This window comes from Salmo salar, chromosome 06, assembly GCF_965601325.2.
Source record: "Salmo salar chromosome 06, fSalSal1, whole genome shotgun sequence".
Classification (NCBI taxonomy): Eukaryota; Metazoa; Chordata; class Actinopteri; order Salmoniformes; family Salmonidae; genus Salmo; species Salmo salar.
In genome coordinates, this window is record NC_138296.1 from 53,764,747 (window position 1) to 53,790,353 (window position 25,607).

Genomic DNA, 25,607 nt, shown 5'->3' on the forward strand with positions numbered 1-25,607 from the left:
ATTAAATGCCCCTTTTTACTTTTCTCAACAAAAATACATCTGAAAAATATGTCTTCAAGTTTCCAGTAGAGATACACAACTTCCACTCGGATTAAGTCTGAACTATGCTTCTTCTAGCCTCCACAAGAGGCTAAAATCGATTGATTAAGCCGTTAGGTGTTGAACTAAGGATGCTATGATATTTTAAGACTTGTCTACTACATTGTAAAAACTTTGCTTGCTCGCCTCACTTTTCCAAAAATAAAATCCGTTAAACATTTTATAAAATGTTCAATTTTACATTTTCTAAAAATGTTTTCATTTTAAATGTGAAGGTTGTGTAGAAGATCAGTGTGGAAAAATCCTAAATTAATATTTTTAAAAGGAAACTTTAAGGCAACAAAATCTGAAACCTGTGCTGGCTTTGAATTCTTTAAGAAACTATATCACTTTTGATAAATAGGGTTTTAAATTAGGATACTACAACTCCGACACACAATATTAATTTTAAACTCTGGGGCCATCTAGTGACTTAAAATGTTGCTGCTACTCAAGACGAAAGAAAAAGAGAGCCATACCCATGTTTTTTTTGAGTAGAAACATAAGGTAGACTTTATTTTGATGGTGTTCAAAACCTAGATAAGGTCTGTCATTACAAAACAGGTTCCCCACACAGTTGTATATCACAGAGATTGGAATGGTACATACACTCTGACAGAAAGGCATCAGAAAAGACTGGACCTACAATAGAGAACAGACACTCACGTTAAAGCAAACTCCCCCATACACGCACACACTGCATCCAGCCATCTGCAGAAACCAGACAATTTGCCACCACCTGGTTTCAAAAATCAACATCTGTCTTTAACAATACTCTGGAAAAAAAATATATGGCTCATTTCTTTTTTCTACATCAGCTTTTTTAATTATTAATCGATTCTCTATTTAGACTGGAAAAATATGTTATACGTACTTAAATCTGTGACCATTTCATCATTTGTTTCTCTAAACTAAGCTCATTTCAAATACTTACTGTAAATAGGTTTTATGGCTGCAGGTTTTGAATGTGTTATAATAACAGCTATAACATTCAGCATCATGTATTCAGATAAGAATATTAAACACCCAAAAACATGAGACCTCATGATAGTGACATTCACTCAGGTCTCCTATGTAGGGACTATGAACACACTCCTGTCTCCACGGTCTCCCACCCACCCCCTAAAGCTCGCCCCCTGAACCCCTATTCGCTTAAGTTTGCAACCGTGTTGGGAGCAGTGATGAAAGCACATAGAAAAGACAAATCTTAAAATAGCCATTTAGCTTCTCTAAGTGCAGCACAATCAGAAACGTTATTTTCAAGTCATTATTTCCCCCCCCCCTCATATTTTTTATACATTGAATATCACAAAAATCTTTTCTCAGTTAAGAAAGTAAATGTGAAAGGATAAATTCTTTGATCAGACAAAAAAGTTTACCAATATACTGTGGCCACATTGTAACATCCCAAAATATTCTTAAATTGAAATATACGTTTTCTGCCAAAGGACAATTGCTGGCATTTGAAATAGTTTTACTGTATATAGATTGAACATACTGATGAGGTTTCTTTTTTTGTTGCTATTTTCTCAGACCCCTCCTCCCCGTCACCCCCAAGCCCCTCCCTGACAGTTCTGAGACGGCCTTGAAACCGTTACGGAGTACAAAATGGAGTCCTGTGTCATTTGGCACTTGTGACAACCTCAACACCCTCCGTGGTATCCATGGCAACAACGGGGTCTTCATGGTCCGCGGAGATAGCGGTGCTCTTCTCCTGGTTGTCGTGGTGATTGTTGTTGTTGTTGTTGTTTTGGGCAGCGTTCTGGAGCCCGTGGCTGTTGTTCTGCACCAGTGCTGCCGCATCGCTCAGCTTCAACTCATCTAGCTTTTTCCACAGCTCCTCCCTCTCCTGCTCCTTCTTCTTCTCCCTGGACACACACACACACACACACACACACACACACACACACACACACACACACACACACACACACACACACACACACACACACACACACACACACACACCAATTTCAGACCTTAGGTACAGAGGGGGACTGAAGGACTGACTGTCCTCGAAAATGGGTAATTAACAGAGGTAATGTAATCCAATGTATTATGTGTTGTACAAAGCAAACAAGCCAGAGTTGTTTCCCAACTCAATCCCTTACTATATATTGTACTAGTTTGCTCACACTGTTTGTTTAGACTGAAGAACTAAAATGAATATATGAACTGGAGGAGCTCACTCACCGCTGTCTGTCTGATTTGTAGGAGGCTGTCAGCTCATCAAATAGCGTGCTGTTCATCTCCATCAGGGTTTTCAGCACATTGTAGACCAGAGCTACAATTGTCCTGGAAACATACAGGGGATAATGGCATCAGAATTAAACACATCCGGAGATGAGCCAGAATTAAACACATCCGGAGATGTTCACTGGCTCTCACTCAATCCTACAGTAGCAATGCTAGGATTGGATAACTAGAAAAACACAAACTTGTATTACGCCCTAATAAAGCAATACCATTTTGTCATACATACAGTTAGAGGGATATCGCAGAAAACTTAAAACCCCAACCATAGTTAAGAGTTCAGTATTAAGCATTGCGTTGTTACTTGTTACTGCTTTACCCTGAGGGCAATGGGTTGAGAACCTGAGAGTGGAGTACGTACGGGTTCCAGTGTTCTTTGGAGATTCTGTACAGGCTACCAAACATGATAGGCAGAATCTTGTCGATGTTCTCCTCAATGAGGCTCAGGATATACTCGTTGTTCCAGAAGTAGAGGGCTCGCTCTGCTACCTGTTGGGATCAAGAGGAAATGAGCTGGGCTGGCAGTCTTCACAAATGACAGTAACATTAAGTTCACCCATTTTTACATGTGGCCTTACTTTCACTGTTTCTGTGCTGGTAGTTTATTCACAAAATCGTTTTATAAATATTTTGTTTCGTTACAGCGAAAATTGGCTGTCACATTTTGTTGAGTCATCACTTACCATTGACTGTAATGGAATATGCAAATATGTCTAAAGTATTCAGACCCTTTGCTATGAGACTCGAAAATTAAGCTCAAGTGTATCCTGTTTCCATTGATCATCCTTGAGATGTTTCTACAACTTGATTGGGGTCCACCTGTGGTATATTCAATTGATTGGGCATGATTTGGAAAGGCACACACCTGTCTATATAAGGTCCCACAGTTGACAGTGCATGTCAGGGCAAAAACCAAGCCATGAGGTCGAATGAATAGTTCATAGAGCTCTGAGACAGGATTGTGTCGAGGCACAGATCTGGGGAAGGGAATCAAAACATTTCTGCAGCATTGAAGGTCCCCAAGAACACAGTGGCCTCCATCATTCTTAAATGGAAGATGTTTGACACCACCAAGATTCTTCCTAGAGCTGGCCGCCCAGACAAACTGAACAATCGGGGGAGAAGGGTCTTGGTCAGGGAGGTGACCAAGAACCCGATGGTCACTCTGACAGAGCTCAAGAGTTCCTCTGTGGAGATGGGAGAATTTTCCAGAAGGACAACCATCTCTGCAGCACTCCACCAATCAGGCCTTTATGGTAGAGTGGCCAGATGGAAGACACTCTTCAGTAAAAGGCACATGACAGCCCGCTTGGAGTTTGCCAAAAGGCACCTCAAGGACTCTCAGACCATGAGAAACAAGATTCTCTGGACTGATGAAACCAAGATTGAACAGCTTGGCCTGAATGCCAAGCGTCACGTCTGGATGAAGCCTGGCACCATCCCTACGATGAAGCATGGTGGTGGCAGCATCATGCTGTGGGGGTGTTTTTCAGTGGCAGGGACTGGGAGACTAGTCAGGATTAAGGCAAAGATGAATGCTGCAAAGTACAGAGATCCTTGTTGAAAACGTGCTCCAGAACACTCAGGACCTCACACTGGGGCGAAGGTTCACCTTCCAACAGGACAACGACCCTAAGCACACAGCCAAGACAATGCAGGAGTGGCTTTGGGACAAGTCTCTGAATGTCCTTGAGTGGCCCAGCCAGAGCCTGGACTTGAACCCAATCGAACATCTCTGGAGAGACCTCAAAATAGCTTTGCAGCAACGCTCCCCATCCAACCTGACAGAGCTTGGGAGGATCTGCAGAGAAGAATGGTTAAAACTCCCCAAATACAGTTGTGCCAAGTTTGTAGCGTCATACCCAAGAAGACATGAGGCTGTATCTGCTGCCAAAGGTGCTTCAACGAAGTACTGAGTAAAAGGGTCTGAATACTTGGAAATGTGAAAGCCGTTTTTTATTTTTAATAAATTAGAAAAAGTTTATAAATTATTTTTTTTGTATTGTCATGAGGTATTGTGTTATAGCGGGTGCAGCGAAATGCTTTTGTTGCTAGCTCCTAACAATGCAGTAACATGTCAAACAAGTACACAACAAAATAAATAAATACACAAGAAATGTCGGAACGAATCCAATTAACACTAACAGTAATCCAAATGCAATCTATACGTATATACGATTAGTGGCCAGTTTATTAGGTATGCCACCCCGTTCACTGAAAATGGTTCGCTCCTACAGACCGTGAGTCACGTGGCCGTGGCTTGCTATATAAAGCAGGCAGACAGGTATCAAGGCAATGAGTTACTGTTCCATTTTATTGTTAGAACGGGCAAATTAATGATCATCGGTGCCAGGCGTGCCGGTTCCATTATCTCATTAACGGTCGTCCTCCTGGAGAATGACAAGAATCGTACAAGCTAACAGGCGGGCCAGAAACAGGCAAATAACGGCACAGTACAACATCGGTATGCAGAATGGCATCTCGAAACGCACAACTCGTCGGTCCTTGTCACGGATTGGCTATTGCAGCAGATAACCACACCAGGTTCCACTCCTATCAGCTAAACAGAAGAAAGGGCTCCGGTGGGCATGCGATAACCAACACTGGACAATTGATGAGTGGAAAAACATTGCCTGGTCCGACAAATCCCAGTTGCATCAGGCTGATGACAGTCAGGATTTCATGGCATCCTGCCTGGTGTCAACGGTACAGGATGGTGGCGGTGGTGTAGGGAGTGTTTTCCTGGCAGATGTTTGGTCCCTTTGATACCAATTGAGCAACATGTCCCCGCCCCAAAGAATTCAGGTTGTTCTGGAAGCAAAGGGGGGGGGGGGTTCCGACCTGGTACTAGATGGGTGTACCTAATAAACTGGCCACTGAGTGTACACCGGATTAATTTACACAAGATATACTAAGAATAAAATGTATAGTAGTAGATATATTAGTGAGCTACTGTATGTCAAGAATCCAGGATATAAATAAATATGTGGCATGTATAAACAGTAACTAAAATGCAATGTAGTAGAAATACACTGCTCAAAAAAATAAAGGGAACACTTAAACAACACAATGTAACTCCAAGTCAATCACACTTCTGTGAAATCAAAGTGTCCACTTAGGAAGCAACACTGATTGACAATAAATTTCACATGCTGTTGTGCAAATGGAATAGACAACAGGTGGAAATTATAGGCAATAAGCAAGACAACCTCAATAAAGGAGTGGTTCTGCAGGTGGAGACCACAGACCACTTCTCAGTTCCTATGCTTCCTGGCTGATGTTTTGGTCACTTTTGAATGCTGGCGGTGCTTTCACTCTAGTGTGAAAGCACCGTCAGCATTCAAAAGTGACCAAAACATCAGACGGAGTCTACAACCCACACAAGTGGCTCAGGTAATGCAGCTCATCCAGGATGGCACATCAATGCAAGCTGTGGCAAGAAGGTTTGCTGTGTCTGTCAGCGTAGTGTCCAGAGCATGGAGGCGCTACCAGGAGACAGGCCAGTACATCAGGAGACGTGGAGGAGGCCGTAGGAGGGCAACAAGCCAGCAGCAGGACCGCTACCTCCGCCTTTGTGCAAGGAGGAGCAGGAGGAGCACTGCCAGAGCCCTGCAAAATGACCTCCAGCAGGCCACAAATGTGCATGTGTCTGCTCAAACGGTCAGAAACAGACTCCATGAGGGTGGTATGAGGGCCCGACGTCCACAGGTGCTTACAGCCCAACACCGTGCAGGACGTTTGGCATTTGCCAGAGAACAAAATTGGCAAATTCGCCACTGGCGCCCTGTGCTCTTCACAGATGAAAGCAGGTTCACACTGAGCACATGTGACAGACGTGACAGAGTCTGGAGACGCCGTGGAGAACGTTCTGCTGCCTGCAACATCCTCCAGCATGACCGGTTTGGCGGTGGGTCAGTCATGGTGTGGGGTGGCATTTCTTTGGGGGGCCGCACAGCCCTCCATGTGCTCGCCAGAGGTAGCCTGACTGCCATTAGGTACCGAGATGAGATCCTCAGACCCCTTGTGAGACCATATGCTGGTGCGGTTGGCCCTGGGTTCCTCCTAATGCAAGACAATGCTAGACCTCATGTGGCTGGAGTGTGTCAGCAGTTCCTGCAAGAGGAAGGCATTGATGCTATGGACTGGCCCGCCCGTTCCCCAGACCTGAATCCAATTGAGCACATCTGGGACATCATGTCTCGCTCCATCCACCAACGCCACGTTGCACCACAGACTGTCCAGGAGTTGGCGGATGCTTTAGTCCAGGTCTGGGAGGAGATCCCTCAGGAGACCATCCGCCACCTCATCAGGAGCATGCCCAGGCGTTGTAGGGAGGTCATACAGGGCTGTGGAGGCCACACACACTACTGAGCCTCATTTTGACTTGTTTTAAGGACATTACATCAAAGTTGGATCAGCCTGTAGTGTGGTTTTCCACTTTAATTTTGAGTGTGACTCCAAATCCAGACCTCCATGGGTTGATAAATTGGATTTCCATTGATTATTTTTGTGTGATTTTGTTGTCAGCACATTCAACTATGTAAAGAAAAAAGTATTTAATAAGATTATTTCATTCATTCAGATCTAGGAATGTGTTATTTTAGTGTTCCCTTTATTTTTTTGAGCAGTGTATTTAATGAAGCTGCCAGTTGAGGACTTGTAAGGGGTCTGTTTCTCAAACAAGACACTCTGATGTACTTGTCCTCTTGCTCAGTTATGCTCCGGGGCCTCCCACTCCTCTTTCTATTCTGGTTAAAGCCAGTTTGCACTGTTCTGTGAAGGGACTAGTACACAGCGTTGTATGAGATCTTCAGTTTCTTGGCAATTTCTCGCATGGAATAGCCTTCATTTCTCAGAACAAGAATAGACTGACGAGTTTCAGAAGAAAGGTCTTTGTTTCTAGCCATTTTGAGCCTGTAATCGAACCCACAAATGCTGACGCTCCAGATACTCAACTAGTCTAAAGAAGGCCAGTTGTATTACTTCTTTAAATCAGCAAAACAGTTTTCAGCTGTGCCAACATACTTGGAAAAGGGTTTTCTAATGATCAAATTCGCTTTTAAAACGATAAGGGTATGCTGGAGATGCACTTTTATTGAGGCCCTTTGCCAACTTCCTTTCCACAAGGAGCTAAAAGTAAGTTGGAAGTCAAGACTGTACCTGGAAGTGGGGGTTGGCCACACATCTGGAGATCTGCTTGAACAGGGGCTCTTGGATCTTCTTGAACTGGGTGGGCTCAATGACATCCAGGATCTCCTCGATTTCCCCTAGGTACATCACCTAGGTACATCACAGCACACAGATGCTCAAGAGATGCCGATACACTTTTTTTTACAAGTATCTGCTCCAGTGTGCGGTGTAATCTGGCAGTCATAACAGAGAAACAGACCGGAACAGCCAGACAGACATACCTCCTTCTGGCTACAGGTTTTGGGCCAAAACTTCAACAGCCCCCGAATCACCTGAGGATTGAACAGATGACATTTAGTTCCAAGGAAGAGCCTTTCATTTTATCTGTCTGTCTTTAGTCAACAAACCAACAGTATTTGACATGCTATTTACCTTGGTACAATATGAGCTATTGATGATTTTGAAAAAAATAAATGTTTGAGGAAGCTAGCACTGTTTGTTCCCTATAGGAAACTGGAATGAGCGTTACACCGAGGCCTGTACTCTGGAGCGGGATCGATTTGGAGGTGGAGGGTCCGTCATGGTCTGGGGCGGTGCGTCACAGCGTACTGAGCTTGTTGTCATTACAGGCAATCTCAACACTGTGCGTTACAGGGAAGACATCCTCCTCCCTCATGTGGTACCCTTCCTGCAGGCTCATCCTGACATGACCCTCCAGCATGACAATGCCACCAGCCATACTGCTCGTTCTGTCAGTGTTCTGCCATGGCCAGCGAAGAGCCCGGATCTCAATCCTTTTGAGCACATCTGGGACCTGTTAGATCAGAGGGTGAGGGCTAGGGCCATTACCCCCAGAAATATCCGGGAACTTGCAGGTGCCTTGGTGGAAGAGTGGGGTAACACCTCACAGCAAGAACTGGCAAATCTGGTGCAGTCCATGAGGAGGAGGTGCACTGCAGTACTTAATGCAGATGGTAGCCACACCAGATAGCGACTGTTACTTTTGATTTTGACCCCGCCTTTGTTCAGGGACACATTATTCCATTTCTGTTAGTCACATGTCTGTGGAACTGCGTTTATGTCTCAGTTGTTGAATCTTATGTTCATACAAATATTTACACATGTTAAGTTTGCTGAAAATAAACGCAGTTGACAGTGAGAGGACGTTTCTTTTTTTGCTGAGTTTAGTTGCGGAGAGTTCCTGTAATCCTAGATTCAAATCATTCAGGCAAGAAAAAACATCACCCAGATAGACCAGTCATGTGAGAAACTCGTCATCATGCAAGCGGTCAGACAAGCGACAATTATGGTCAGTAAATAAAACTTTAAGCTCGTTTCTCAATTTAAAAAAACGGGTCAATACTTTGCCCCATGATAACCAGCGCACTTCTGTATGTTGTAAAAGCGTTACATGGTCACTGCCCATATCATTGCAAAGTGCAGAAAATACACGAGAGTTCAGGGGTCTTACTTTAACAAAGTTAAGCATTTTCACTGTAGTGTCCAAAACGTCTTTCAAGCTGTCAGGCATTCCCTTGGCAGCAAGAGCCTCTCGGTGGATGCTGAGGTGTACCCAAGTGGCGTAAGGAGCAACTGCTTGCATGCGCATTACCACTCCACTATGTCTCCCTGTCAGTCCATTTATATTTTCTATTCTGGTTAGAGACAGTTTGCGCTGTTCTGTGAAGGGACTAGTACACAGCGTTGTACGAGATCTTCAGTTTCTTGGCAATTTCTCGCATGGAAAAGCCGTCATTTCTCAGAACAAGAATACACGAGTTTCAGAAGAAAGGTCTTTGTTTCTGGCCATTTTGAGCCTGTAATCGAACCCACAATTGCTGATGCTCCAGATATTCAACTTGTCTAAAGAAGGACAGTTTTATTGCTTCTTTAATCAAAACAACAGTTTTCAGCTGTGCTAACATAATTGCATAAGGGTTTTCTAATGATCAATTAGAGTGATGGTTGCTAATAATGGGCCTCTGTACGTCTATGTAGATATTCCATTAAAAATCATCCGTTTCCAGCTAAAATAGTCATTTACAACATTAACAATGTCTAGACTGTATTTCTGATCAATTTGATGTTATTTTAATAGACAAAAAAGTGTGCTTTTCTTTCAAAAACAAGGACATTTCTGAGTGACCCCAAACTTTTGAACGGTAGTGAACACACACACACACACACACACACACACACACACACACACACACACACACACACACACACACACACACACACACACACACACACACACACACACACACACACACACACACACACACACACACACATATATATATATATAGCCATATATTACTTTTTCTTATGGGAACCTAGTGTCTCCATAGTAGAATGTAAGGAATGTTAGTTAGTTAGAGTACCGGCTCGGTGAGGGTGGGGTCCTTCTCCAGGAACTGGACAACACAGTAGGCCAGCTGAAAGGACAAAGAACAGGCAAGTGAGCTTACGTACTTAACAGACACATTCCAATGTGGTGTGTACTATACACCAAGTGTATAAAACATTAGGAACACCTTCCTAATATTGAGTTGCACCCCCTTTTGCCCTCAGAACAGCCTCAATTTGTCAGGGTATGGACTCTACAAGGTGTCAAGCGGTCCACAGGGATGCTGGCTCATGTTGACGCCAATGTTTCCCACAGTTATGTTAAGTTTGCTGGATGTCCTTTGGGTGGTTGAACATTCTTGATACACATGGGAAACTGTTGAGTTTATAAAATCCAGCAGCAATGCAGTTCTTGACACACTCAAACCGGTGCACCTGGTATCTTCTACTATACCCTGTTCAAAAGCCCATTCACCGTCTGAATAGCACACATACATGTCTCAATTGTCTTAAGGCTTAAAAATCCATCTTTAACCGGTCCCCTCCCCTTCATCTACACTGATTGAAGTGGATTTAACAGTTGACATCAATAAGGGTTCATAGCTTTCCCCTGGTCAGTCTATGTAATGGAATGTTTTGAACACTCAGTGCATACAACACTATCAGAGCTTTCAAGTGTATAATACGGCCTCTAGATGGCACTGTTATCCAAGGCTTTTTTCAGAGCACAGTTCATTTTAGCTCATGAGTTATGCTTACACAGGCTTCTTTCTACATCACCTACTGTTCAAAAAGACTGACCTGACAGAACAAACGGGTAGTTAAGCTAATTACTATGTCATAATATTGTATAACATTTGACCTGTAATTCATTTTAAACCCACATAATACCAGTTACATGTCTCAGATTAGATAGAAGAGCGGTTGACTACTGAGAGAGAGTAGTTAAAGCAAATTGTTAAAATGTGTTATTTATTGATCTTGTATTAGGTGTTTGGTTACCTGTGCGTGGAACAGGGCCAGCCCTTTGCCGGTGTGCATGGGGATGAGCACCTTCATCAGGAACTGCTTGTGTTCCGCCTTCAACGGCAGTGCAAAGCCATTGATGATGCTGCAGATATACAAATGCAACACTCCAATCATCGCCTTGAGAGGCAAACACGCATGCATGAGAGACTGTACACACACACACACACACGGGTGGGCGGTCTGAGAGGCAGAGAGAGATGAGTATTCATAGGTAGAACCAGGGAGACATTTCACTGTGGAACAAAATAATAAAGCTTCATTTTTCTTTTAACAGGAAGCGCCCGAGTGAGTGTACAAGGTTTCATGTCCTAGTTCCACCTAATACAATGTCATGTGCTTGCTGTGCTACTGCAGTTTTGTGCAACATGCAGCTAGAGTCAAAGATGCTTGATAACATTGCTATATGTTGATGCTGTCGATGCATGCTTGAAATCACACCACAAAAACCTCTGGACTCACCTCCCCAGTATCTCCAGGAGCTCGGCCACTCCATTGAAGTGATCGGTCTCGTAGATGAACCTACCAGAATCAGACAACACAAACACACACCATCATCAAACTTCAAATGACTACACAGAGACTACCGGAGCGTATGGTTCTGATTGGACACAATGGAGCAGAGAGAGAGAGAGACAGTGCATTAGGAAGGCTAAAATGGCACCCTCTGCTGACTTTGATGCTCACTGAGTCGAATCACAACATGTAAAAGCTGTGAAATGTGCTCAGCCACTGTAGCGCTCCTAACCCAACTAACCCCCCCCCACCTCATTTGCAGAAAGCAGAGCAGCCCAAACAGAGCCCCCCCACCCCCCCCAAACAATGATTATTTTTTTGTTGAATGACCCATTTGGGCTGTCTGGAAGCCGTTGGTACTGCCCTGCCAGTCAGACCGTGCAGTGGGTATGGCGGCTCGAATGGAGCACTTGAATGCCCTCCGATGGCATTTTTAATCCTGGCGGCAGATGGTCAGCGTTGAGTGGGCCCCTCCCTCAATCAACAAGGAGTAAAGCGTTTCTCTGTAACCACAGCAACAGGACTCTCTGCTGTGCTTCTGTGTCTCATAACGTGAATGGAGGTACAGTTTTGCTAGTGGTCGTCACTTGAGATGAGACATTATGTTTAGAGTTAGGAGTGGAGCCCGAAGGATTGAGAAAAGCTCAACATCATTGCAATCCAAAATAATGACTCTACTGTCATCATAGTACTGCATCTAGAAAGTCTGAAACTATCCTTTATGAGAATCCCATTTGACTTTTGACCCTATGACCAAAGGACATTTCCTCTGCACTGACAACAGATGTGCTGTGGGGTCTGACATAGATGGGAAATTATCAAGACTATCTATCAGTTGTCCCCAAGCCGCTGCTGCTGTTTCTGTCTAAAAGAGCATGGCAGGGAAAGCCTGCCAAGGAAACACTCACAGCAGTACAGTTCCCCTTCTCAGCCAGGGCATTGACAGAAAGAAGAGGGGAAACTAACTGACAGGTGTGGGCTTTCAGAGACATACGGGTGGTTCCGGTTTGAAAGGAGGTGGTGGTCAGTGGTGGCATTGTAAAAGGAGCCAACTGGAGAAAAACACAAGGGTCGTATTCATTAGGCAACAAGCGGAGGAAAATGGACTGAAACACAGCGGGACTACCTGAACTCTTCCAATGAGAAATGCTCATTTCTATTACGTTGCGAAACGTTTTGCTACCGAAGGCCCTAATGAATACGGCCATGGACTTTTTATGGGCTGAGCTGCGGGGGGTTTGAACCCAGTTTTAAGGATCCCTGTGTGGGTCTTTGAAGGATGCCCTGCTGTTTGTTCCGGTGAACGAGGGGCGCTTCACTATTCACTCACCGCAAGAAGATGTTGTTGATCTGCTTCCTGATGAAAGCCCGCAACCCCAGGAACTTCCCGTAGATCCGATGCAGGACAGTCTTCAGGAAGTCCCTCTCCCGGGGGTCCTCACTGTCAAACAGTTCCAGGAGCTGCCATGGACAAAGAGGAGACAGAGACAAAGAGGGACAGAAAAAGAGGACATCAACTTATAGGCTATCTTCCCAGTGTCATTCTCAAAGCTTAGAATAGAAAGTTTTGTTCCTGACTGGGCTGTCTCTCTCCATGATGACAGTGGTGTTTCGCTTTGATTTGATTTTCTAGACGCTGTGCAAAGGCTGTCTGTTACCAAAATTGTCAATAGAAACAAATAGAAGCCTAAACATACAAAGGTCCAAGTCACACCAACAGAGGGTGGTATAAAAAGAAAATAAACATAATTTAAAGACAGTTTCAACTAAAGCTTACAACCTCTATCACCAAATGCAACACATATAATCCACTATATGACTGCTAGTAGTCATCTGAGCAAAGAGTGGACATAATCAAATCATATTGCAGCCATCGACCACTTTTATAACATGCACATGTAGACACCATATTGTATATAGATACAAAGCCTTGGCATAGAAAAAGGCTATTTCCATCCTTCAGTATGATGAGTCATTAGTACTATAACGTTACTCTTCGTCTTTCTATGGGGTTGCCAGCACCACAATGACAGGGTTGCCATTCCAGCAGAGAAGTGCCACAATTACAGTCCTGCCATCCTCCCCCAGCCTGACACCAAACGCAGCACACTCCCCTGTTGCAGACACAAAGACACTACGAGGCTTCATACCAATACTCTCAGGGTTTCCTTTGCAATGTACTTACTGTAACCCTGCACTGATTCGACAGGACTGCTGGCCTACAAGCAACACGGGAAAATGTTTCTGCTTCATCCATGCCATGCTGCTTAGCCTAACTCCATCAAGTCTGTTTAAATCAGCGAGCACAAGGAAATAGGCCATAGGAAAGGATGCTGCTGCTTGGTATTATTGGGATGTGTCCCCTTCCAGGCTATGATTCAGCTATGCAGGAGGCCAGGGTCAATATTCAATCACCATCAATGATAATCAAGACCCGACCAGTGGGATTTCACCCAGAGGCTAATGCAGTTTGTCCTGAACTAGACCTTTGACATGTCTGTTATGTTACAGCAGCATTAGGAGCTGAGCGGACCGTGTTCATCCGAGCATATGTTCTGTCCTACAAGGTCACCCAAAAAGAGCCCCATGTCTCTTACACAAAGAGCCAAGAGGGACACTTTACTGTGAGTTCGTCATTGTCAATCTACACGTTTCACAGTATGAAGTTGAACTATAAAAACATTCTGAGAGTAGAGTGGAAGAGACTACTGTATTACACGATTGGTGCTAACATGCCAAGTCAACACGTCTTAGCACCAAAGAAAACAAGACATTACAGAACGATCCTATCCAAGGTCGTGTTCAGTAGTGCACACCGTAGCAAAACGTTTGGCAACAAAAATTCTATGTTCTCACTAGACAGGTACTTAAGTAGCTCCCTGTTTCAATACCTTTTCTCCATTACAGAACACGACCCAGTTGTCTTAAATGCAGCCTTCCATGTCCTCTGCCTCTGACAATGTCAAGGCACCAGCTAGCACAGCGGTTTCTCTTAATTGCCTTTGGCGCCATGTTCAAACACAGTACGGATGCTTTGAAATGAGTCAATCAGTGCACATAAAGTCACTCTGACATTACGGCCTGTGATCCAACCAACCTCCAGCAAGGTCAATTCTCTCTGCAAAAGTGTAGTTACTGATGGTTCAACTGAAATGACAAGGCTTTTTGCCCCTGAGCAAGCCATTAGGTTTCTAAAACTTACACTCAAAGTATAGTCATTTTCTCTGCAGGTCTAAGACTACCTGCAGCTGCAGAGAAAAGAGGCAAAGCAAAGAGCTACGTTCTGCTAAAATTCATAGAAAGCAGTGTTGAGCTCAATTTAAACACCTCTTATGCTATCGATCGGGAAGCAGAACAACAGATATGTTTTTTTAAAGCCCCGACACCCACTGAGACCGGGTTTGAAGGAGAATGCTGCATTAACAAAATGACTGATCCTCATCAGGTCTGTTTATGTGCAGCAGCACTCTCTGAGAGTAGCTTAAAGAAAGGTGTCGAATGAGCTTGACACTGCGTGACAGAAAAGTTATCGCACCCCCTGCTGTGTGTGTGAGCGTGCTGTGCGTACACACTATGCACATGCATGCATTTGAGAGAGCTGTAGAAATACTTATTATGGGTGTGCTATAATGCATGTACAGTCTACACTGTAGCTGTGTGCAGTACATTGATTGAGAAGGCCGAGGGAGGGAGGGAGGGAGGGGGTCTGGAGCAGCTACATAAACAAGCGGGGTGTATCTACGGGGAGGTCGTGACCTCTAGCGCATCCTCACTCTTCCCCTCTGCCCTGGCTGAGCCTCAGTCTGTGCTCCAAGGTTAAAACTGCCCCCCTGGTCTGCCTGCAGCTCTCTTTCCTTTCGCTGCCTGCACTTGATGTGACGGTACAGTTTAATAATAACTTCCATGCATGGGAACGGTTCAATCAGAGGCACCGCTTGTGTCCCAAATGGCACCCTATACCATATTTAGTGCACTACTATTGACCAGAACCCTATGGGATTCCCTATTGGCCGAGGTCAAAAGTAGTAGGGAATGGGGTGCCATATGGGACACAGCCAAAAGATGACCACTCAGTGGGCTCTCAGAGAAATCTCTGCCTGGACAGGCTAACCGTGGATTAGGAGGGGGAGAACAGAGGGAACGTATGGAGGCCGTAAGTGTTTTATCTGACCTGTTACACTGTAAGTGTTTTATGTTTTGACAACACATAGGGCCACCCTAAGAGGTTCACAGCATACATCTAACGATAGGGATTAGACTCACACAAACACCCTCTTTCTACAGTCCGTATCCTAACCTGTGTTATATACAGGAAGCAAATGCAATACTGGTTAACAATACCTAAAAGGTACAAAATTGCATGTGTGCGCGCACACCTAAACCCGAAACAGTGTAAAAATAGAAAGTATAGAAAGTAAAAAGTGAGAAAGGGAACAGAGAAAGAGAATGCTAATGTAGGCCTACTTTGAATGCATGACTCATAATAGGTTTCAGTTCAGTTCTAGCACAGCGATGCATCTTTTGAAGTGACTAAACGACTTGTTCAACAGCAAAGGGCCTGTTCAGGTTCAGGATACGGCCGGGGCAGGTGAGAATAACTCCTCACTAACACCAGTCAGTCAGCCTGTCAGTCAGTCACACCAGTCAGTCAATCAGCCAGCCAGCCAGTCAGTCAGTAAGAACAGAATGTCCCGAGTGATTTCCCTGCCATGTTGTTTGTCCCATCAGGCCCGCTCTCCCAGTTCCCCTGCCCTGACAAGCACAGAGCTGACAGTGAAGACATGGGCATTCTGATCCTACCACAGCAGAAGCCTAAAAACAACTAATCCCTTTGAAAACGGCCTATGTGGCATTGAGTCAAACATTTATTCTAGTGTCAAAATGGACTTCAAAGTGTAAATAGGATCCTTTAAGTCATACAATCGGTCTCATCTAAAACACATTTTGGAACCTCAGTGCATCAAGAGTAATTTAAGGTTGGGTTTTGGATTACAATTATGTCAACAAATCATGCCCCCTTTTGCCAAGCTCCACGTGCAAGTCACCCCTCCACCCACTTTGCTTCCCTTCATTGAATGGGGCTCCCTTGTTTCTGTTACATTATGTTACGTCGCCTCCAACACGTTCAAAGGATCGTGGTCGGCATGCCCTGCCAAAGGATCCTATCCAGCGGAATAGGTGGTTGGAGTTCGTTGGTCCCCAGTGGTGGTGAGTATACCAGTAGGTAAATCATATACATAACCAGCAGTCTATGTCCCGTGTGGCTCAGTTGGTAGAGCATGGTGTTTGCAACGCCAGGGTTGTGGGTTCGATTCCCACGGGGGACCAGTACGGAAAAAAATGTATTATGAAATGTATTCACTACTGTAAGTCGCTCTGGATAAGAGCGTCCGCTAAATGACTAAAATGTAAATGTAATAATCATTATCGCTGACGTTAGCTAGCTAGCTACCCTAATAACGTTACCTAGCTGCTTAAGGTTAGCCTACCTCAATACAACTCAGATATGGCTTGGAAACACAATTTCAAAAGCCGGCAAATAATTAGTAGGAAAATCTTTCGTCATGATTGTGATGTCGCCAGACTGACTTTAGGTGCAGTATAACTTTAGCATTGCTAGGTATTTTTGACGAACTTTGCTAGTAACAGTAATGACAACATTGCCATCTCTCTAAAGTAAATTTGACGACATAATACGACAAAGTTGTTACCTACTAATTATTTGCCTACTTTAGCAATGTAATCGTATTTCCATGCCACTAAGTTAGTGTAACTTAGACGAAACAGTCACAGCCTCTGAGAGGCACGAATAAATATGGGATGCATCTATGGTGGTACTAGCTAACTAATGTCTGACTACAACAGTGTACTAACTAGCAGCAACAAACTCAAACCAACCCAGGGACATAAAACATGTCACAGTAGGTTGCATAATGTAACAGCGTCACCAGCCTGAATCTAAATCCGTAAAGCATAGAATTAGCTTCCAAATGAGATGACATTATTTCTTGAGCTATGTTTATAATTGAGGGATGATGACAATTGTTGACTGTTTTTCTGTTAGACAAGTGCACATATGTGTGCCAGACTGATCCCCTGGTCATGGATGGATGCAGAGCCAAGAAACACCCACATTATACCACACCACTAAGCCAACTCACGTTTGGCTTATGTCATGGCCGCCAACATTTCTTCAGGAGCAAGCCAAAAAACAAAGCCAAATCAGCGGGTGCAGTTCCCCTTTAAGTGTATTCGTAAAATATTCAGACCCCTTGACTTTTTCCACATTTTGTTGTTACAGCCTTATTTTCAAATGTATTAAATCGTTTTTTCCCCCTCATCAATCTACACACAATGACAAAGCGAAAACAGATTTGTAGAAAAGTTAGCAAATTTATTAAAAAAAATAAGTAAAAACTGAAATACCTTATTTAAATAAGTATTCAGACCCTTTGCTATGAGACTCGACATTTTTTATTTATTTATTTATTTCACCTTTATTTAATCAGGTAGGCAAGTTGAGAACAAGTTCTCATTTACAATTGCGACCTGGCCAAGATAAAGCAAAGCAGTTCGACAACATACAAAAACACAGAGTTACACATGGAGTAAAACAACATACAATCAATGATACAGTAGAAAAAAATAAGACTATATACAATGTGAGCAAATGATGTGAGATAAGGGAGGTAAAGGCAAAAAAGGCCATGGTGGCAAAGTAAATAAAGTATAGCAAGTAAAACACTGGAATGGTAGATTTGTAATTTGAAGAAAGTTCAAAGTTAAAATATAAATAATATGGTGCAAAGGAGCAAAATAAATAAAATAAATAAATACAGTAGGGGAAGAGGTAGTAGTTTGGGCTAAATTATAGATGGGCTATGTACAGGTGCAGTGATCTGGGAGCTGCTCTGATAGCTGGTGCTTAAAGCTAGTGAGGGAGATAAGTGTTTCCAGTTTCAGAGATTTTTGTAGTTTGTTCCAGTCATTGGCAGCAGAGAACTGGAAGGAGAGACGACCAAAGGAGGAGTTGGCTTTAGGGGTGACCAGAGATATACCTGCTGGAGCGCGTGCTACAGGTGGGTGCTGCTATGGTGACCAGTGAGCGGAGATAAGGGGGGACTTTACCTAGCAGGGTCTTGTAGATGACCTGGAGCCAATGTGTTTGGTGACGATTATGAAGCGAAGGCCAGCCAACGAGAGCGTACAGGTCGCAGTGGTGGGTAGTATATGGGGCTTTGGTGACAAAACGGATGGCACTGTGATAGACTGCATCCAGCTTGTTGAGTAGGGTATTGGAGGCTATTTTGTAAATGACATCGCCGAAGTCGAGGATTGGTAGGATGGTCAGTTTTACGAGGGTATGTTTGGCAGCATGAGTGAAGGATGCTTTGTTGCGAAATAGGAAGCCAATTCTAGATTTAACTTTGGATTGGAGATGATTGATGTGAGTCTGGAAGGAGAGTTTACAGTCTTGAGTCTCGAAATTGAGCTCAGGTGCATCCTGTTTCCATTAATCATCCTTGATGTTTCTACAACTTCATTGGAGTCCACCTGTGGTAAATTCAATTGATTGGACATGATTTGGAAAAGCACACACCTGTCTATATAAGGTCCCAGAGTTGATGGCACATGTCAGAGCAAAAACCAAGACATGGGGTCAAAGGAATTGTCAGTAGAGAGAGTTCCTCTGTGGAGACAGGAGAACCTTCCAGAAGGACAACCATCTCTGCAGCACTCCATCAATCAGGCCTTTATGGTAGAGTGGCCAGACGGAAGACACTCCTCAGTAAAAGGCACATGACAGTCCGCTTGGAGTTTGCCAAAAGGCACCTAAAGGACTCTGACCATGAGAAACAAGATTCTCTGGTCTGATGAAACCAAGATTGAACTCTTTGGCTTGGATGCCAAGCATCACGGTGAAGCATGGTGGTGGCAGCATCATGCTGTGGGGATGTTTTTCAGCGGCAGGGACTGGGATACTAGTCAGGATCGAGGGAAAGATGAACAGAGCAAAGTACAGAGATCTCTTGATGAAAACCTGCTCCAGAGCACTCAGGACCTCAGACTTGGGGCAAATGTTCACCTTCCAATAGGACAATGACCCTAAGCACACAGCCAAGACAATGCAGGAGTGGCTTCGGGACGAGTCTCTGAATGTCCTTGAGTGGCCCAAACTTGAACCCGATCGAACATCTCTGCAGAGACCTGAAAATAGCTGTACAGCGACGTTCCCGATCCAACCTGACAGAGCTTGAGAGGATCTGCAAAGGAGAATGGGAGAAACTCCCCAAATACAGGTGTGCCAAACTTGTAGCGTCATACCCAAGAAGACTCTAGGCTGTAATTGGTGCCAAAGGTGCTTCAACAAAGTATTGAGTAAAAGGTCTGAATACTTATGTAAATGTAATACTTTTTTTTTAATATACATTTGCAAAAATGTATAAAAAACTGTTTTTCCTTTTCATTATGGGGTATTGTGTGTAGATTGATGAGGGGGGTGAAAAACAATTTAATCCATTTTAGAATAAGGCTATAACGTTAACAAAATGTGGAAAAAGTCAAGAGGTCTGAATACTTTCCAAATGCACTGTCTATGGATGATTTATAAAGCTAGACACATTTAACAGTTAGGCTGTTGATTATAGACCAAATTAAGTTGGCGTTTCCTCTCTCCTCACTTTTCTTAGACAAATAAGGTAAGAGCTGTTTTCTCATCTCTTAACTCAGCTGCTGCCCCTGCCACATTGTTCTATGTTATGCACATAGCAACTAGGAAAAGGTGCCAATTCAACAGCGCACTGATGTTTAAGAACAGCAAACTGGGGAGAAAGTGCATTTGTTATAAAATTATATATATATATTTTTAGTTTTGCACCATTGTTCTTATGTAAATAACAATATACAATTTCAGTAGCACGTCATCCCCATGGCCTCCACAATGGATTAGTCCACTAAGACAGGCGCAAATCAGACAGGTGTCTTGTACACAATGATAGTGTTTATTTTTTTTGCTACTGCTCGACTAAAGAAATCTCAGTCGAGCAACAGCCTATTGACCAAACAATCAACCAGTCGACTAAATGGGGTTAGGCCTAGATTAAATGCATCAATTCTGGCATTTTTTCCCGTAATGAGGCCAGTGTCTGAATTAATTTGTTGTGGCAGAGAGGAGGAAGTAAAACCATACAGGGACTTGAAAGTTTCTCAGAATTTAGCCGCGATCCCAATCCGAATGAGCGGTTCAATAATATCAGATTTAGCCTTTCCGATTCGTCTTACACAATGATTCCTCATTTGCTTAAAAGCTTGCCAGTCTGGGCCAAAGCCTGTCCTGGTCTTGACCCAAGCATCATCTCTTTTATGAATGACTGCAAATTCCTGAGTAAAACCAGGCATTTGATCTACCTTCTACCCTTAATTTTTTTTAAGGTAGCATGAATACAATACTATTGAAGACATCTGCAAAAAGGCTCAAAGCTAAATCAGGTTCAGGGATAGCTGAAATACAATCAAAGGTCACTAAAATAAAAAAGCCTGTTCACTGAAGTTTTGAACTTCCTCTTTGTGATGACACGAGGCTTCGATTTTTGTATTCTCACAGTTGTAACACAAACAACTGGGCAATGGTCACTAATGTCTTTGGCGAAGACACCAGTGGAAACATATTTCTCTGGTGTATTCGTTAAAATAAGACCAAATCAGAGTGGACTTTGAAGGATCTTTAGGGTTGGGCGGTGTAGGCTTAGTCTCTAGCTGGGTTAGGTTTAGATCATTACATGCCTTTTACACTGAACAAAATATAAACGCAACATGTAAAGTGTTGGTCTCATGTTTCATGAGCTGAAATAAAATACCCCAGAAATTGTCCATATGCACAAAAAGCTTATTTCTTTCAAATTTGGGGCACACATTTTTGTTTTACATCCCTGTTAAAAAGCATTTCTCCTTTGCCAAGATAATCCATCGACCTGACAGTTGTGGCATATCAAGAAAGTGATTAAACAGCATGATCACCTTGTACTGGGGACAATAAAAGGCAACTAAAATGTGCAGTTTTGTCACACAACACAATGCCACAGATGTCTCAAGTTTTGAGGGAGCGTGTAATTGGCATGCTGACTGCAGGAATGTCCACCAGAGCTGTTGCCAGAGAATTTAATGTTAATTTCTCTACCATAAGCTGCCTCCAACGTTTTAGAGGATTTGGCAGTACGTCCAACGGGCCTCACAACAGCAGACCACATGTATGGTGTCGTGTGAGTGAGCAGTTTGCTGATGTCAACGTTGTGAACAGTCTCCCATGGTGGCGATGGGGTTACGGTATGGTCAGGCATAAGCTATGGACAATGAACACAATTGCATTTTATTGATGGCATTTGAATGCACAGAGATACCGTGACGAGATCTTGGAGGCCCATTGTCGTGCCATTCATCTGCCGCCATCACCTTATGTTTCAGCACGATAATGCATGTCGCAAGGATCTGTACACAATTCCTGGAAGTTCAAAATGTCCCAGTTCTTCCATGGCCTGCATACTCACCGGACGTCACCCATTGATGTTCTGGATCGACGTGTACGACAGCGTGTTCCAGTTCCCGCCAATATCCATCAAATTCGCACAGCAAATGACGAGGAGTGGGACAACATTCTACAGGCCACAGTCAGCAACCTGATCAACTCTATGCAAAAAAAGATGTCTTGCGCTGCATGAGGCACACCAGATACCGACTGGTTTTCTGGTACAGGCCCAACTTTTTTTTAAGGATTCTGTGATCAATACATGCATATCTGTATTCCCAGTCATAGATTACGGCCTAATGAATTCATTTCAATTGACTGATTTCCTTATATGAACTGTAACTCAGTAAAAACTTTGAAATTGATGCATGTTGCGTTTATATTTTTGTTCAGTATAAATTGTCTAAAGCCTGCATTTCCCACTCATAATTTAGTTCACCCAGGATAATAACTTCTAATTTAGTAAAAGACGACAACAAACTAGTTAACTCCTCGAGTGCACAAAGGTTAGTCGAGGGAGGACGGTAACCCCTATAACAGTTATGGATAGATTTTTCCCCCCCCCAGACAAAGGCTTAAAGATAGTACTGTAATTTCCGGAATATTAAGCGCACCTGAATATAAGCCGCACCCACTGAATTTAAAAAAAGATATTATCTTGAACATAAATAAGCCGCACATGTCTATAAGCCGCAGGTGCCTACATTGAAACAAATGAACTTTACACAGGCTTTAACGAAACACGGCTTGTAACAAACATAAATAGGCTTTAACGAAACACGGCTTGTAACAAAAAATAAAAAATTAGCAGTAAGCTTTAGTTGTCTTTTTGCACTGAGTCAATTCCTCTCGCTGCTGTTTCCAACGTCTTATCATCGACTCATTAAGACCAAGCTAGCGTGCAGCAGCTCTATTTCCTTTTCCAACAGCCAGATCAATCGCCTTCAACTTGAAAGCTGCATCATATGCATTTCTCCGTGTCTTTGCCATGATGAGGGTGACAAAATGACTACCGTAATCAGAATGATGGGAAGTTTGAGAGCGCTCGATTTAATCTAAACAGTAAACTAAAAAGTTGTTTGACCTTAACCCGTTCGGCAATTTCATTGGTCTAATGAAAGCTTCATGCCGCCAAAAAACTGAGCACGTCACAGAATGTGTTTTTTTGGAAAATAAAAATTGAAAGCGGGAAAAATCCATATATTAGCCGCGTCATTGTTTAAGCCGCGAGGTTCAAAGCCTGGGAAAAAAGTTGCGGCTTATAGTCCGGAATTTACGGTAGCTAAAAAATGTTGGCAAGGGAAATTGATTATCTTTAAGATACTCTCAATGTAAGACCCTACAGATGCTCCCTAACAAAGTGGTAGTGAGGACAGGAAAGAGATGAAACGTGGATCAAAAAAGCATGGGCTTCGGCTCTGTTTCGAAATATAACTTTTCTATATGACAGCGGTTCCACACGTTGTGTGGGGAAAATAATATTTATTTTATTCTGTTATATTCCATTATATTTTCACTACAAAATAAATGTTTCTTAGGAACAAATTAATAATGGATTTATTTTTTATGGTGAATATTCAATGGATTTATTCAAATAGAAGCCTGCCCACCACTACTACCACTAATCACCGGCATGCTGGCATGCACACGGGAGGTATAAACGGCGCATGTTAAATACTTATTGCAACCTATTATGTGACTTGTTAAGCACATTTGTATTCTTGAACTAATTTACTTGCCATAAGGGATTGAATACTTATTGGCAGAAGACATTTCAGCTTTTCCTTTTAAATGAACTTGTACAAATTTCAAAAAACATAATTCCACTTTGATATTATAGGGCATTGTGTGTAGGTCAGTGACCAACATATCAATTTAATACATTTTTAATTCAGGCTGTAACAACAACATTTGGAAAAAGTAAAGGGGTGTGAAGACTTTTTGAAAGCATTGTACATCGCCAGGAAATACTTCAAGCCATTTGATGCTTTAAATTGAATCAAAATGAATCAATTGAATATTTGATATATGACACATTCAAAGCTTTTGGTAGAGTTTTTTGTCCAGCATCAGCAGACTCACAGGAAGCCGTACTGTGGTGACAACACCTCTGTAACTACGCTAATGACAGGGCTGCACTTTCTTCCCCTCTGCATGCACTCACATACTGTAGTATACACGTGCACACACACTCATTTGAAGACTATGAATGAGCTAAACATTCGCAGAGGGATGCTTTTTCCCCAGACAAACATTTCTAAAATAAATACTTACTGCTTACCAAGATGAAATGAAACACATTCTAACCATCAGTTCCACTGTGAGCATATCGTACAGTCCCTCTCCCATGTCAAGATCTGTCTCTAACAAGCTTACAGAGAGACGGGAAAGCACTGACACTACAACAAAAAACTGGGCTTGTTCTGCCATCCTTCCGCTCCTCTTCCCCAGCCTCTCTCTGACCACAGTCCCCTTTTCTCTTCCTGCAATGTAAACAGGGAGCTATTCAAAGCTCCCCACGACACCACTCGCATCATGGAAATTTAGCCTGAGCACCTCGGATGCTGCAGCTCAGCCAACATTCCAGGCCGTAGTATTAGTCCCGGTTCGCTCCCTTGCCCTGGGGAAAGCAGGACGGCTCGATAAATACGCACGGCGCAGCCCCGGTTGGTTGCTCCTGCAAGGGTGAGACTGGGTCGTATTCATTAGGGCACACCGTAGCAAAACGTTTAATATCAAAATGCGGAAACCTGCGTTTCTTATTGACAGTTCAGGTCGTATCTCCCAGTTTGTCTGTTTTCTACCATTTGGTGCCAAATTAATATGACGGTATAGATCCTGGAATACCAAGCCGAAGCATACGACGACAAACTAGGCTAAATGCTGAGACTGACACTGAAGAAATGTACAAGTTGTTGTAAGATGACTTCCTCCAAAGCGACACCACATGCCTGGTTTTGATAACTGCCAGGAGATATAATCAAAACATTTTGGTCTTTCATACTCTGAACTTGAGGCTCTCGAGCAAAAAACAGATTTGGAAATTGGTGCTGTTTTTGTTTAAACTAAATCAATATGACCGCTTACACATGATTATCCAAATGCGGTTTGTGTTTGATATATTGTACTGTCTTTTGAAGAGTAGATGTTTAGCAGTCAGTCTGAGGCTTGTAATGCTGCCAGGTCTGTCTTTTTGGGTCTGTGTGTACCCTTTAGTTCCACATAGAACTAACACAGTAAACAACATGAAATGAGAGTCTCTACAATATTTGGTGAATCAATACAATAGCTTTGAACAACACTGACAGACCAGGGGTGTATTCGTTAGTGCACACTATTAAACAAAATTGGGATCCTTAATGTTAAGAAAAATCCCTATCCAAAAATATATTGGGCGTAGATGCAGAAAGAAACAGCATAGTGGGTCAATTTCCAAAACAACTAAGAGCGATGAAGCGCGAGGCTCAACTTCTCAATATCCTAGCATATTCATTGATAATAGGCCCTGCTTTACTGAAGTTGTGAGACATAGCAAGTCAAGAAATTGCGAGATACAGCATTCCATTGTGAGATGCAGCTTTTGATTGCTGATAAGACAGGCCTAGTACACGGTTCTGACTGTCTGCCTGGTGGCCGACATGCCTTTACTGTGCCCCTCCCCTCTCTCTCAGTCCCTCGCTAGCTTGCTATGAAAGTCTCCTCTGTTCCCAAAATACTGAATCTTAGGAGACGA

The 25,607-nt window shown here is 43.2% G+C and overlaps 1 protein-coding gene across 1 annotated transcript in view; it reads right to left on the reverse strand.

Moving 5' to 3' along the window:
- Positions 1-562: 562 nt before the first annotated feature.
- The window catches only part of LOC106607584 (serine/threonine-protein phosphatase 2A 56 kDa regulatory subunit), a 163,771-nt gene continuing 138,726 nt past the window's right edge, over positions 563-25,607 (reverse strand). The window contains exons 5-13 of the mRNA XM_014204662.3: positions 12,683-12,813; positions 11,299-11,358; positions 10,813-10,921; positions 9,846-9,899; positions 7,743-7,793; positions 7,492-7,611; positions 2,693-2,820; positions 2,272-2,373; positions 563-1,946 (exon numbers count right to left, since the gene is read on the reverse strand). Coding sequence (XP_014060137.1) covers positions 1,700-1,946; positions 2,272-2,373; positions 2,693-2,820; positions 7,492-7,611; positions 7,743-7,793; positions 9,846-9,899; positions 10,813-10,921; positions 11,299-11,358; positions 12,683-12,813 — 1,002 coding nt within the window. The 3' untranslated portion in view covers positions 563-1,699. The remainder of the gene's footprint in view (positions 1,947-2,271; positions 2,374-2,692; positions 2,821-7,491; positions 7,612-7,742; positions 7,794-9,845; positions 9,900-10,812; positions 10,922-11,298; positions 11,359-12,682; positions 12,814-25,607) is intronic.